Source organism: Carcharhinus amblyrhynchos, chromosome 26 (assembly GCF_965287045.1).
Source record: "Carcharhinus amblyrhynchos chromosome 26, sCarAmb.v2.hapA, whole genome shotgun sequence".
Classification (NCBI taxonomy): Eukaryota; Metazoa; Chordata; class Chondrichthyes; order Carcharhiniformes; family Carcharhinidae; genus Carcharhinus; species Carcharhinus amblyrhynchos.
Window position 1 is genome coordinate 41565410 of NC_137349.1, and position 15527 is coordinate 41580936.

Consider the following 15527-nt stretch of genomic DNA (forward strand, 5'->3'; position numbering starts at 1 on the left):
CTTATCAAAAACCCATCAACCCGCGTCTTAAAAATATTTAGCGAGGCAGCCTCCACCACTTCAACGGGCAGAGAATTCCAGAGATTCACCACCCTTTGAGTGAAGAAGTTCCTTCTCAACTCCGTTCTAAACCGCCCCCCCTTTATCTTGAGGCTGTGCCCCCTAGTCCTACTGTCTTTTTTGAGCGGGAAGAGTCTCTCCACCTCTATCCTATCCATCCCATTCATCATCTTATACGTCTCAATGAGATCTCCCCTCATTCTTCTAAACTCTAACGAGTACAAGCCTAGTTTATTCAGCCTCTCCTCATAGCTCAACCCCCTCAACTCTGGTATCAGCCTAGTAAACCTCCTCTGCACTCCCTCCAAGGCCAAAATATCTTTGCGCAGGTGCGGCGCCCAAAACTGCACACAGTACTCCAGTTGTGGCCTCACCAATGCCCTATACAGCTGCAGCAAGACCTCCCTACTTTTATATTCAATCCCCCTCGCTATGAAGGCCAGCATCCCATTCGCCTTCCTGACCACCTGCTGCACCTGCAAGCTGGGTTTTTGCGACTCATGCACAAGGACCCCGAGGTCCCTCTGCACCGTCGCCTGCTGCAGTTTTTCGCCACGTAAGTAATAGTCCTTCCCACCATTATTCCTACCAAAGTGGACCACCTCACACTTGCCAACATTAAATTCCATTTGCCATTTCCTGGCCCATTCGCCCAGCCTATCTAGATCCTTCTGCAGACTCTCCACACCCTCCGCACAATTTGCCGTTCCCCCTATCTTGGTGTCATCAGCAAATTTCGACACCCTACACTCGGTTCCCTCCTCCAGATCATCTATATAAATGGTAAAAAGCTGAGGCCCCAGCACCGACCCCTGGGGCACTCCACTAGTCACCATCCGCCACTCCGAATAGCACCCGTTGACCCCCACTCTCTGCCTCCTATTTGACAACCAATCCTCTATCCACGCTAACACCCTACCCCCAACTCCATGTCCCTCGACTTTCTGCAATAACCTCTTGTAAGGTACTTTGTCAAACGCCTTCTGAAAATCTAGAAAGACCACATCCACCGGCTCTCCTCTATCCACCGCCCTAGACACATCCTCATAGAACTCCAGTAAATTTGTCAGACACGACTTCCCCTTAATGAAACCGTGCTGCGTCTGCTCTATCAAGCAATTCCCTTCAAGATGCCTTGCAATTTCCTCCTTAGTGACGGATTCTAACATTTTACCTACCACAGACGTTAAACTAACCGGCCTATAATTCCCCGCCTTTTGCCTGGCACCCTTCTTAAACAACGGCGTAACATTAGCCGTTTTCCAATCTTCCGGCACTTCCCCGGAATCCAGCGACGTCTGGAAAATAACCACCAAGGCATCCACTATCACCTCCGCCATTTCTTTCAGAACCCTCGGATGCAATCCATCCGGTCCTGGGGACTTGTCCACAATCAGCCCTTCCACTCTGTCGAGCACCACCTCTCTAGTAACAGTAATGTCATTAAGACCCTCCAGTCCTACCACCTTTCCATCGCTAACACCCGGCAAATTATTCACGTCCTCCTCCGTGAAGACAGACACAAAAAAGTTATTCAATACCTTAGCCATATCCCCATCCCCTACCACTAGGTCCCCTTTCTCATCCTCTAAAGGACCAACGTTCACCCGAGGCAGCCTCTTCCTTTTTATGTATTTATAAAAACTCTTGCTATCCTTTTTTATATTAAGCGCTAGCCCAGCTTCATAGTTTCTCCTACCCTTCTTTGTCAATCTTTGTTGACATTTAAACCTCTCCCAATCCTCTTCTCGCCCACTACTCTTAGCTACTCTAAACTCCTCCGCTTTTAATTTAACACTTTCCTTCACCTCCTTTGTTATCCACGGCTTATTACCTCTCCTCCTTTGACCATTGGAATAAATTTCCGCTGAGCACCAAGAAAGATCTCCTTAAAGATCCTCCACTGCTCCTCAGCAGACCCTCCCTCCAACGCGCTCCCCAGTCCACATTCGCCAATTCTTCTCTCATCCTACCGTACTCCCCTCTATTCAAACAAAGGACGCGTGTCCGGAAACCCACTTTCTCCTCCTCCATCTGCACCAGAAACTCCACCATACAATGATCACTCTCCCCAAGAGGATCCTTCACCACAAGGTCCCTAATTCTACCTGCCTCATTACATAGCACCAGATCCAAGATAGCTCGCTCCCTCGTCGGCTCCAACACACACTGTTCCAGGAAACTATCCCGGCAGCATTCCAAGAACTCCTCCTCGAGCCCACCGTGTCCAACATGGGTCGACCAATCAATATGCAGATTGAAATCCCCCACAACTACGGCCGTCCCATTCCTGCACGCTGCACTTATTTGCGCGTTAACAGCCCGCCCCACCTCCAGATCATTATTCGGGGGCCTATAGACGACACCCACCAGCGTCTTCCTCCCTTTGCTGTTCCTAATCTCCACCCACAACGATTCCACGTTCTGCTCCTTGGCTCCAATATCATCCCTTGCTACCACCTTGATGCTATCCTTAATCAGCAGAGCTACGCCACCCCCTTTTCCCTCCCATCTATCCTTCCTAAACACTTGACAGCCCTGTACATTCAGCTCCCAGTCCCTGTCACCTTGCAGCCACGTCTCTGTAATGGCCACCAGATCGTATCCATTTGTGTTGATCTGCGCCACCAGCTCATCCACTTTATTCCAAATGCTTCGTGCATTCAGATAAAGCGCTTTCATCCCAGCCTTCACCTGGACCCTATTTGCCGTAACGCCACCAACCATACTCACGCCCCCTACTCCCTCTATTATTGGGACATCCTCGGCCTCTTCCCTTACCTGTACCCTCTCCTTAACTTTAGACGTCATAACGTCACCTACCCTCGCACCCTCCCCCCCCTAATTAGTTTAAAGCCCTGTCTACAGTCCTCTTTACTCAATTTGCCAGCACTCTGGTCCCAGCACGGTTCAGACCAACCTCATCCCGCCCGAACAGGTCCCACCTACCCCAATACTGGTGCCAATGCCCCATAAATTCAAACCCATTCCTCCCACACCAATCCCTGAGCCACCCATTCACTTCCTTAATCCTGTCAACCCTACGCCCGTCTGCATTCGGTTCAGGCAGTAGCCCAGAGATAACCACCTTGTCGGTTCTACTTTTTAATTCCATTCCCAGCTTTTCATACTCCCTCCCCAGATCCTCAGTTCGCATTTTGCTTACGTCGCCGGCACCCACATGTACCACAACGACCGGATTCTCACCCTCCCACTCCAGGTTCCTCTGCAGCCCAGCTGCGACATCCTGTACCCGAGCACCAGGCAGACAACACACCCTTCTGTGCACTTTGTCATTGTGACAAAGGACAGTGTCAATACCCTTCACCCCACTATCCCCAATCACTACTACGTTCCTTTTCACCTTCTCTTTGCCTATGTCCTGCTGCATCACTGTACCGTGTGCAGTTTGCTCACCGACCTCACCTCCCTCGTTCTCGTCCAGACTGGAAGCAAGAACCTCAAACCTGTTATGCAGCTTGAGAGGCTGAGGCCTCCGCTCCTCACCCCCCTTCCTCCTCCCAGCAGCCCCCTCTTGTCCCTGACCCTTAGAGTTAGCCAGTCTAGGGGGGGTGGATGTCACTTGCACCCCATTGACAATGGCTCCCTCTCTCCCCTTGATGAGCCTCAGTGTCTGTAGCTCAGAGGTCAGCTCATCTACCTTGAGCTGGAGCTCCTCCAGCAACCTGCACTTACTACAGGCATGGTCACTGGGATGGACCCTGGGGTCCACCAGTTCCCACATCATACAGAAACCACACATCACATGCCCCTCCATTAGAGACATTGGAAAGGTGAATTGTAGATTCACTTAGATGGCAAACAGTTCTACTGCTTCCTTCAACACAACGGCCTGATTCTCTCAAAGAAATTCTAAACCCCCGAATCATGTGAAAATGGGAGTAACTCCTGTTAATTTTTTCAGTGTGATTTCCAGAGCGAATCACTGACACTCTGTGATGCACAGAGTGCCCCAGCGGTATTCCCTCTGAAAATCAGGGGCCGGGGCCTATTCCTGACTGAGAAACCAGCAGCATAGCGGGCCACTGTGCGTGCACCAATCTTGATGTGGGTATGCCGGCGTTGGACTGGCGTAAACACAGTAAAAAGTCTGACAACACCAGGTTTTAGTCCAACCTATTTGATCTCCAAGAAGATTGCGCATATCGACACAGACATCAAGTTTTTACAGAGGTGCACCAATCTGTCAGAGTGGAGATCGGCACATGCACAGTGGCCCCTCCATTGCCAGCCTCCTGATCGCTGGCCAGCCGATCACTGGTCAGCCCTGCAAACCCTCATCGCTGGCCTTGCAATGCCCCCCAACCCTGATTTCTGGCCACCTGGACCACCCCGGCCAGCCCAGATACACCCCATCTGGGTGGGTAGCCCTGATCATTGTCCTCCCTCCCTCTGCCACAGATCCCTGTGCTAGAGCAGCGAAGCGGGCTAGCAGAATCGCCCCCTCCCCCCACAAGTCTACTAGCTGTTGTTAAACTGATTGTTAATAGATGAATCAAAAATTTCATTTAATTATCAGGAAGACTAAAGCCACTGTTTTCAGCCTCTACAATGGTGACCTTGCTACTGACTCCATTGTTCTCTTGTTAGTTGTCAAAGGTGAATCTGACCGTAGGAAATATTGATATTCTGCTCAATCCTCCAATTTATCATCAAGATTATTTAATTCTACCTCCACAACAATGTACATCCCAATCCTTCCAACCACTGAAATCATGATCCACAGCTATGTAATCTTAGACTCAAATCTCCAGTGTTCTCCTTACCAACTGAAGTCCTTCAATGTGCAGAAACTATGTCCATAACTCATCTATCTATATCTGGCCTGCACTAAGTTCTGCACATTCATCACTCCTTGCCCTCGATCTACCACTTTCACCCCATCAGCTCCAAAGGCAATGATTCCTTACCCCCAAAATTACTAAATCTTAAGGTTGCCATCTTTGAATTCCTTCATGCCACCCCATGTCAGCAGTCCTCTCCAACCTTAAATTCCAATTTACAACCTTCAGGTCTCGAACTGATCTTCTGTGAATCTCCTTCCCTCATTCATCTCACTACTGTTGAAGTGACTTCAGGAACCCCGTACCCATACTCCCTAAGGTTTCGATAGATTTAATCAAGAGAACATTGCCTCCTCTAGGGAAGACCATTAACAGAGATCTTCAGTTCAAGAGTCATCAAAAAAACCAACAGGAAATTCAGAAGAAGTTTCTTTACCCGGAGAATAGTGAGAATGTGGAACCTGCTATCACTGGGAACGGCTGAAGTGAATAGTATAGAAGCATTTAAGGGGAAGCTAGACAAGCATGAGGGAGAAAAGAACAGAGGGTTACAACGACAGCTTTAAATAAGCTAAGACTGGAGAAGGCTTGAGTGTAACATAAATACCGGCATAAACTATTGGACTGAATGACCCATTTTGTATCATTTATCATACATAACAACCTTTCTCCTTTTTAACCTTTAAAAATCCTTTTATTTAAAAGGGATCTTAAAAATGCAAGTTGCTGTTACAGATCGGCGGGGTGGGGGTCCCGCTGCTGCTCTGCACTAGGGCTGAGTGAGGAAGGGAGGGAGGCCAGTGATTGGGGCTGCGCATCGCGTTGGGTGGGGGACAGGAGAAGGGCATTGAGGTGGGCGGGGGTTGAGGCTCACCCGGACATGTTTGGGGGAGGGGGGAGTCAGCGATTGGGCCATGGGAGAGTTGGAGGGCCACCTATGAGGGCCGTGAGGCTGGCCAGCGATCAGGAGGCCAGTAGTGTGCACATGTGCCGATCTCAGCGCCGACAGATTGCCTTTGCACAGTGGCCCACTCAGTGCAATGTTGCCAGCCTCTCCAGCAGCAACAGGCCCTGCTCTCGAATTTTCAGGTGATTTACACTAGTGCACTCATTTTGAAAATCCTGCTGAAAAAGCCAGTGGGATTTACTCCAGCTTTTAAGTGAATTCGGCAAATAGAACTTTATTGGAAGCATGCTACATTAAAATAAATCTGTTCTTTCCAAATGATCCAAGAGGCGTCAACATGGAAAAGTACAGATTCATCCAATGAGGCAGGGAGAGAAGTAGGTGGTAATCACTAGAATTCATTACCCAGGTTTGACTGGATGGTGTGCACTCGAGACTCAGGATTCCTCGGGCAATTCCCTCCCCACTGTATAACTCTACCGGCTATTGGGACAAGACAAAAAGGAATTGCCGATGGAGATGTCAAGGACATTAGCTGCAGGGTATGATTTGGCAAGTATGATACTTCAGCCTGTTGCTTGACTAGTTTGTGGACAGTCTCCAAATCTTGAGGCCCAGTTGTTTGTGAGGACTTTACAGAGTTGACTGAGTGTGCCTTTGCCATATCTGATGCCTGGGAAAATGAGTGGTGATCCATGTAGTTAGCAATTTTGATAAAACTGATGGCTCGCAAGGCCATTTCAGAGGGCAGTTACTTTGCTGTGGATCTGGAGTTGCACATAGCTCATCCGGTTAAGGGTGGCACATTTCCTTCTCTGAAGGACATAGCAAACCAGATAGATTTTTATTTTATTTTCAAGGTCACCACTACAGAGACAGACTTTTTATTCTAGATTTATAAAAACCTTCTTCCCTGCTGCCATCAAAATTTTGAATGAATCTACCTCATATTAAGTTAATTTTTCATTTACACCCCAGCTATGACTGCAGCACTACATTCTGCACTCTACTTTCCTTCTCTATGAACAGTATGCTTTGTATAGCATGCAAGAGACAATGCTTTTTACTGTACACCAATACGTGATATAAATCAAATCAAATCAAATAAGTTTATTTGTCAAGGCGAAGTTTATTTGTTCATTGGTCGAAGCCTCTGGATTACTTATCCTTTAGTATTACTACTAAATTACTTGCATTCATCAATCGAGGAATGAGTTTAGGAGTTGGGAGATAAATGCTGCAGCTGTATAAGACTCTGATCAGACCCCACTTGGAGTATTGTGCTCAGTTCTGGTCACCTCATTACAGGGTGGATGTGGAAGCCATAGAAAGGGTGCAGAGGAGATTTACAAGGATGTTGTCTGGATTGGGTGGCATGTCATATGAGGATAGGTTGAGAGAGCTCTGTCTTTTCTCCTTGGAGAGACGAAGAACGAGGGGTGACCTGATAGAGGCGTGTAAGATGATAAGAGGTATTGATCGAGTGGATTCTCAGAGGCTTTTTCCCAGGCTGAAATAGTTGCCACAAGAGGACACAGGTTTAGGGTGCTGGGGAGTAGGTACAGAGGAGATGTCAGAGGTAAGTTTTTCACTGAGAGAGTGGTGGGTGCGTGGAATTGGCTGCTGGCAGTGGTAGTGGAGGCAGGTTCGATAGGGTCTTTTAAGCAACTTTTGGATAAGTATATAGAACTTAATAAAATAGAGGGTTATAGGTAAGCCTAGTAGGTAGGGACAACTTGAGGGCTGAAGGGCCTGTTTGTGCTGTAGTTTTTCTATGTTCTATGTTTCTACTATTCCACCATTCTCACCTCACTTGGTGACAAAAGTAAAAGAAACATGGTAGTTTGAAGACATAAAGTTTAGATGAAGACTGTTCTGTGAAAACCAGCTGAGTAAATACTGAACAGGGATTGAATCTAGGGCTTTGTTGGTTTTCATTAGTCAGTGCAGATATTTTTACCGAGTGAGCTAATAAGGGAACTGCATATTTATAAATTCTCACCAACTAGACACCTACTTCTATTTGATAGCTGGAAGAAAAACAAGGTTTGCTTTACCCAACATCAGCAAATGTTCGTTTTGCAGTTTCTTCAAAGCATATCTTCTGGAGTAGCTCTTCCCTCTCTAGGTAAGTTTGCGCCTGTGCTCGCTTTACTTCCTATATAAAGAGAATACATTCTGAAAATATTGCCTTTACCCAACTCTGAAGCAAGCTTGTAGATTTGAAATGAGATTATAGCTCAGCTCATAACGAATGTAAGGACTCTCAATACTTCTCTCTTTTTTAAAAAACTCATTCAAGGGATCTGGGTTTTGATGGCTGAACCAGCATTTATCGTTCAACCCTCATTGTCTTTGAGGTGGTAATGTGGTAGTGATGAACTGGCTTCCTGAACCACTGCTGTCCATGTAGTGTAGGTACAACAACAGTGCTATTAGGGAGAGATTTCCAGGATTTTGACTGAGCAATTGTGAAGAAATGGTGAGATATTTACAAGTCAGGATGGTGAGTGGCTTGAAGGGGAACCTTCAGGTGGTGGTGTTGCCATGTGTCTGCTGCCCTTGTCCTTCTAGCTTTTAGTGGTCATGGTTTTGGAAGATGCTGTCTAACGTTTATAGAGTCATAGAGGTTTACAGCATGGAAACAGCCATTTGGCCCAACTTGTCCATGCTGCCCCTAAGCTAATCTCAATTGCCCGCATTTGGCCCATAGTGGGTCTGTACTCGTTGGAGTTTAGAAGGATGAGGGGGGATCTTTTAGAGACGTATAAGATAATGAAGGGGATGGATAGGGTAGAGGTAGAGAGATTCTTCCCGCTCAGAAAGGACAGCAGGACTAGAGGGCACAGCCCCAAGATAAGGGGGGGGGCAGTTTAGAACGGAGTTGAGGAGGAACTTCTTCACTCAAAGGGTGGTGAATCTCTGGAATTCTCCGCCTGTTGAAGTGGTGGAGGCTACCTCGCTAAATATATTTAAGTCATGGGTAGATAGGTTTTTGGTAGGCAAGGGAATTAAGGGTTATGGGGAGAAAGCAGGAAAGTGGAACTGATCCACTTCAGATCAGCCACGATCTTATTGAATGGCGGGGCCGGCTCGAAGGGCTAGATGGCCTACTCCTGCTCCTACTTCTTATGTTCTTATCCCTCTATACTCATCATACTCATGTAAATGCTTTTTAAAAGACAAAATTGTACCCGCCTCTACTACTACCTCTGGCAGCTTGTTCCAGACACTCACCATCCTCTGTGTGAAAAAATTGCCCCTCTGGACACTTTTGTGCCTCTCCCCCTCACCTTAAACCTCTGCCCTCTAGTTTTAGACTCCCCTACCTTTGGGAAAAGATATTGACTATCTAGCTGATCTGTGCCCCTCATTATTTTATAGATCTCTATAAGGACACCCCTCAGCCTCCTAGGCTCCAGAGAAAAAAGTCCCAGTCTATTCAGCCTCTCCTTATAACTCAATCCATCAAGTCCTGGTAGCATCCTAGTAAAACCCCAAAGCTTTCTATAGGTATGTCAAGAATAAAAGATTGGTTGGGGCAAGATTAGGGCCAGTCAGAGACAGCAGTGGGAAGTTGTGCGTGGAGCCTGAAGAGATAGGAGAGGCACTGAATGAGTACTTTTCGTCAGTGTTCACGCAGGAAAAAGTCAGTGTAGTCGAGGAGAATACTGCGATACAGGGTTGTAGACTAGATGGGATTGAGGTACATAAGGAAGGAGTGTTAGCAATTCTTGAGAGTATGAAAATAGAATAAGTCGCCTGGGCCAGATGGGATTTACCCTAGGATTCTCTGGGAGGCTAGGGAGGAGATTGCAGAGCCTTTGGCTTTGATCTTCGTGTTGTCATTGGCTTCAGGTATAGTGCCGGAACACTGGAAGATAGAAAATGTTGTCCCCTTGTTCAAGAAGGGGAGTAGAGACCATCCTGAGAATTATAGATTGGTGAGCCTTACTTCTGTTGTGGACAAAGTTTTGAAAAGAACTATAAGGGATAGGATTTATAATCATCTGGAGAGAAATAAATTGATTAGGGGTAGTCAACATGGTTTTCTGAAGGGTAGGTCGTGCCTCACAAACGCTATCAAGTTTTTTGAAAAGGTGACCAAAGAGGTGGATAAGGGTTAAGGCAGTTGACGTGGTGTATATGGATTTTACTAAAGCATTTGATAAAGTTCCCTGTGGTAGGCTACTGCAGAAAATGCAGATGCATGGGATTGAGGGTGATTTAGCAGTTTGGATCAGGAATTGGCTAGCTGATAGAAGACAGAGGGTGGTGGTTGATGGGAAATATTCAACCTGAAGTTCAGTTACAAGTGGTGTACCTCAGGGATCTGTTTTGGGGCCACTGCTGTTCGTCATTTTCATAAATGACCTAGATGAGGATGTAGAAGGATGGGTTAGTAAATTTGCTGACGACACCAAAGTTGGAGGAGTTGTAGACAGTGAGGATGGATGTTACAGTTTGCAGAGGGACACAGATAAGCTGCAGAGCTGGGCCGAGAGGTGGCAAATGGAGTTTAATACAGAAAAGTGTGAGGTGATTCACTTTGCTAAGAGTAACAGGAAAACAGAATATAGGGCTAATGGAGGGACTCTTAGTAGTGTTGACGTGCAAAGAGATCTCGGTGTACATGTGCATAGCTCCCTGAAAGTTGGCACCCAGGTTGATAAGGTTGTTAAGAAGGCATACGGTGTGTTAGCTTTTATTAGTAGAGGGATTGAATTTCGGAGCCACGAGGTCATGTTGCAACTGTACAAAACTCTGGTGCGGCCGCACTTGGAGTATTGCGTACAGTTCTAGTTGCCGCATTATAAGAAAGATGCGGTGGCATTGGAAAGGGTGCACAGGATGTTGCCTGGTACGGTGGGAAGGTCTTATGAGGAAAGGCTGAGAGACTTGAGGTTATTTTCATAAGAGAGAAGAAGGTTACGAGGTGACCTAATTGAGGCATACAAGATGATCAGAGGGTTAGATAGGTTGGACAGCGAAAGCCTTTTTCCTTGGATGGTGATGGCTAACACAAGGGGACATAGCTTTAAATTAAGGGGTGGTAATTATAGGACGGATGTCAGAGGTAGGTTCTTTATTCAGAGGGTAGCAAGGGCATGGAATGCCCTGCCTGCAGCAGTTGTGGACTCGCCAACTTTAAGGGTGTTCAAATGGTCAGTGGATAGGCATATGGATAACATTGGAATAGTTTAGGTTAGAGGGTCATTAGATTGGTTCCACTGGTCGGCGCAACATCGAGGGCCGAAGGGCCTGTACTGTGCTGTAATGTTCTATGTTCTAAATCTTTTCTGCACTCTTTCTGGTTTAATACTATTCTTTCTATAATAGGCCTTTCCAATGTCTTGTACAACTTCAACAAGACATCCCAACTCCTGTATTCAATGTTCTGACCGAAGAAACCAAGCATGCCGAATGCCTTCTTCACCACTCTGTCCACCTGTGACTCCACTTTCAAGAAGCTATGAACATCTACCCCTAGATCTCTTTGTTCTGAGAGTCTCCTCAACGCCTACCGTTAACTGAGTAATTCCTGCCCTGGTTCAATCAACCAAAATGCACCTTCTCGCATTTGTCTAAATTAAACTCCATCGGCCACTCGTCAGCCCACTGGCCCAATTGATCAAGATCCCGTTGCAATTGGAGATAACTTTCTTCACAGTCTACTGTGCCACCAATCTTAGTGTCATCTGCAAACTTACTAACCAGGCCTCCTATATTCTCATCCAAATCATTAATATAAATGACAAATAACAGTGGACCCAGCTCTGATCCCTGAGGCACATCGCTGGTCACAGGCCTCCACTTTGAAAAACAAACGTGGTGGGTTCCTGCACTGCATTTTGCATAAGGTACACATTTTGCCACTGTACATTGTGTTTAGTTCTGGTCACCTCACTATAAGAAGGATGTGGAAGCATTGGAGAGAGTGCAGAGGGGATTTACCAGGATGCTGCCTGGTTTAGAGGGTAGGTCTTATGAGGAAAGGTTGAGAGAGCTGGGGCTTTTCTCTTTTAGAGTGGAGGAGGATGAGAGGCGACTTAATAGAGGTTTATAAGATGTTGAGCGGGATAGATTGAGTGGATGTGCAGAGAGACTATTTCCTTGGGTAGATGTAGCTGTTACCAGGGGGCATAACTATAAGGTTCTTGGTGGGAGATATAGGAGGGATGTCTGAAGTAGGTTCTTTACTCAGAGAGTGGTTGGGGTGTGGAGTGCACTGCCTGCTGTGATAGTGGAGTTGGACACTTTAGGAACTTTCAAGTGGTTATTGGACAGGCACATGGAGCACACCAGAATTATAGGGAGTGGGATAGCTTGATCTTGGGATTGGACATAGTTCAGCACAACATTGAGGGCCAAAGGGCCTGTACTGTGCTGTATTGTTCTAGGTTCTATGCTGATTAACGATGTGACAGGAATGCTCCTTCCATGCCAAAACCACCTTTATACTGGACAAAGAGTGGCATTGTTTCATGGGCCAGATTCCGAGGCTTGAATTTTACCAGCCTGCCCACTACAGGAATCAGAGCGGGTGAGGGGGGAAGGTCCGTTGACCTCGGGTGGGATTTTATGGTTTTGAGACGAGTGAGGCTGTAAAATCCTGCCCTGATTGTCACCCCAGAGTTGAGAGGCAGCACTATCTGGATCACCTTGTGAACCCTGTGCCTTCTCACTCAGAGGCTGCAATTTTATCATTCAGCTAAAGATTTAAGTTAGTTAATTTGACACACTCGGAAATTCATTTATTGACTGAAAAAAAAGTTTGAATGTCTAATTTTTCAATCAAACAGAAGACAAATTAATGGTGCATGACTTGCTTTTGCTCCAACAGCTGTAAACTAAACTTTGAGACAGTTTGTTAAATTCCAGAAAACATCAAAAATCTACTAACTAAAAACTCAAGGTAGTTAATTATTCAACCTCTCAGCCAATTAAGATAAAATATATTAAAAGTGGAAGTGGGAGACTGGGACATGTCTTCTCAGTGACTAAAGTAGTCTATTCATGTGCAGAAATTAAGACTTACAGGAAAGGAGCTGAAAAGTCAACTGATCCAGAGAAGACAGATTAACAACAGCATTACATTAAAACAGCATTTTCAGAATTCCATCTGCAGTTCCACCCCATTACCTCCTCTAATAATCTCTGCCTTTTTAGAACTAATTCGTCCAATCTCCCTCTTTCGAGGCACATCCTCTCAAGCTGCAATCGCTCCAAGTCCCTTTCCAGTAGCTCCCTGGCTTCCTCTTCCCATATTTCACGCTCTCTAGTAGAAAAAATAAATTCAACAATTCAGGACCAGATATTTAGAAGTAATGTTTCCACAAACACAAGTTGCATTTAGCTTTTTTGAGAAATAAAATTAAATCGAAGGATCGACGCAGCTCTAAAAATAAGACACTTAAAATTGCAATAACTGTGCAATACTCAAGGCTAGTGAATGACAATCTTCATGAGAAAACTGGATGCAATATAGAATTTGATCTCAAAATATCAGTAAAATGGCAGAACTTGGAAAGCAGAATTTTACCTGTTCACCCTATAGCAGTGGCTCTGGTAGGGTAATTTACATTATTGTGGGTGTGAGAAAAACCGTGAAAGGAAGTACTTTCATTTCAGAGAGCATTATCCACTGCTCTCTGTCACACAAGACTGGAAAATTTTGATATCTGGTTTGTGCAGAGTTAACAATCCCAAGCAGGAGAACTGAAGAGAGAAGTCAGGCACAAAACTTTTCCAATCATCATCCAACAATCCTCAATACAAATAGGGCAGAGGCAAGCAAGGCGTGATGTAATATGTTGTATACTCTATGAAGAAATAGGACACCATAGCTCCATGTTGAAGCTCAAAGCATGATAGCCACTTTGGCAAGGTAACAGTTTCCTCGTGACTTCGGTCATAACAAGGAACCAAAACTTTTAGTGGGTGTCAGGAAAGAAGAGAAACAGCAAAATAAAATAGCCAAGGAGATAAATGATTTCCAACCCTGCCCCAAAAGTTAAAAAACCTTGATCAGCAAGAGGAGGAGAAAAAAGTTTCCTTTACCCATCAATACTCCTGACTTTCAGAGCAAGGTTCTCTCTCTTTAAACAAGTCAAATTTCAAAGGTTTCAAATCTCTCTCAATGATTGACAAGTTGAAAGCAAACACAGGAAGCACACATTGTAAGACAACCAGAGGGTCTACATGACACACTGGTCAATGTATTTACCACAACACTAACAATAATAAATCAAATCAAAAATTCATGGACTGAATTCATGGACCGCTCAAAAAAGACAGTAGGACTAGGGGGCACAGCCTCAAGATAAAGGGGAGGCGGTTTAGAACGGAGTTGAGAAGGAACTTCTTCACTCAAAGGGTGGTGAATCTCTGGAATTCTCTGCCCGTTGAAGTGGTGAAGGCTGCCTCACTAAATATTTTTAAGAAGCTGGTTGATGGGTTCTTGATAAGAGAGGGGATTAAGGGTTATGGGGAGAGGGCGGGAAAGTGGAACTGAGCCACGACAGATCAGCCATGATCTTATTGAATGGCGGGGCGGGCTCGAAGGGCTAGATGGCCTACTCCTGCTCCTATTTCTTATGAATATCTTATGAAGCTGATGAATGAGAACTCTTTATCTGGCAATACAGAATATCGTTCCAAGGAAATTGACAACTATTTGTGACAGTGATGTTAGTAAATGTTCACTAGGGAGTAGGAGAGAAATCTCGAATTTTCTTTGCATTAAAACTAGGTAAATACACAACATTAAACTATTTTAATACATTTAATTTTCAAGGTTGATATTTATAATTGAATGTCATCAGATTGTGATCAACTATTAGATCTGCAACTCATGAACCTTTGCAGCTTCTACCTTCTCTTAGTTTGTAATGGAAATAGCTCTCTTTCCCTCATATCAGTCTCTGTTTCATCAAAGGTCAAAGGAATCAGGCACAACTCTAGCAGATATAATCAGTAATTAGAATGAATCAACTCGTGCTTACAAAGTTTTGTTCAAATATTTCCTCTGTGAAACCTGAACAACAAAAGAAAAAAGTGAATAATCCTCGATTTTAGTGCCACGGTAGATATGCACAACAAAAACAATTAAATTGAAACGTCTCAGAATCTTGCTCAGTGTTTCAGATTTTCAATATTCAGTTTTTTATTTGCTGTAGTTTTTTGTTGTCTGTAGTAATGATATGCCTTCAATCTCTGATGCAAAACTGCACTGTCCTGATAAGTTTAAAAAGCAATCTGGATTTTCAGTACACTAACCTGCGTCTTTCAACTGCCCATAATGCTTCCTTGGGATCCAGCTGCCATGGTTGTTCTTTCAGCTTGTGAGTTTTTTCTGTGGATACATCTCTTGACCTGTTTCTGCTGGGAGATCTTGTGTGTATACTCCTGGATCGTGACATCTGTTTTTCCACAGCATGAAAATAATTGAACATTGATGGTAGTTGTAGGAAACTGCAGCCTGAATGTGTGCATCAAACTAATTGCCTAATAAAACTGTAAAGTCATGGAAGATGGGCAGGCTATTCAATCTGCTCATGATGATGAATCTTCTCCACCCTCCTACCTTAAGCTGCTCAGCTAAAACTCTAAATAAAGGGAGATAATAAGGGATCAGAGAAACTTAGACTATAAGGAAAGTGAATCCTTGTCAGCATGGAATATCAGAAAAAAAACTACAAACTTATAAAAGGAGGAGATATTATAGAAGAACCACTGGGCATGATACTATCCTT

At 45.0% G+C, this 15527-nt stretch overlaps 1 protein-coding gene across 1 annotated transcript in view; it reads right to left on the bottom strand.

Annotated features, from left to right (window-relative positions):
• LOC145358688 (uncharacterized) overlaps positions 1-15527 on the bottom strand; it is an 87443-nt gene that overhangs the window by 21139 nt on the left and 50777 nt on the right. Inside the window, exons 11-13 of the mRNA XM_080212911.1 lie at positions 15052-15194; positions 12916-13051; positions 7830-7930 (exon numbers count right to left, since the gene is read on the bottom strand). Of these exons, the coding sequence (XP_080069037.1) occupies positions 7830-7930; positions 12916-13051; positions 15052-15194 (380 nt within the window). The remainder of the gene's footprint in view (positions 1-7829; positions 7931-12915; positions 13052-15051; positions 15195-15527) is intronic.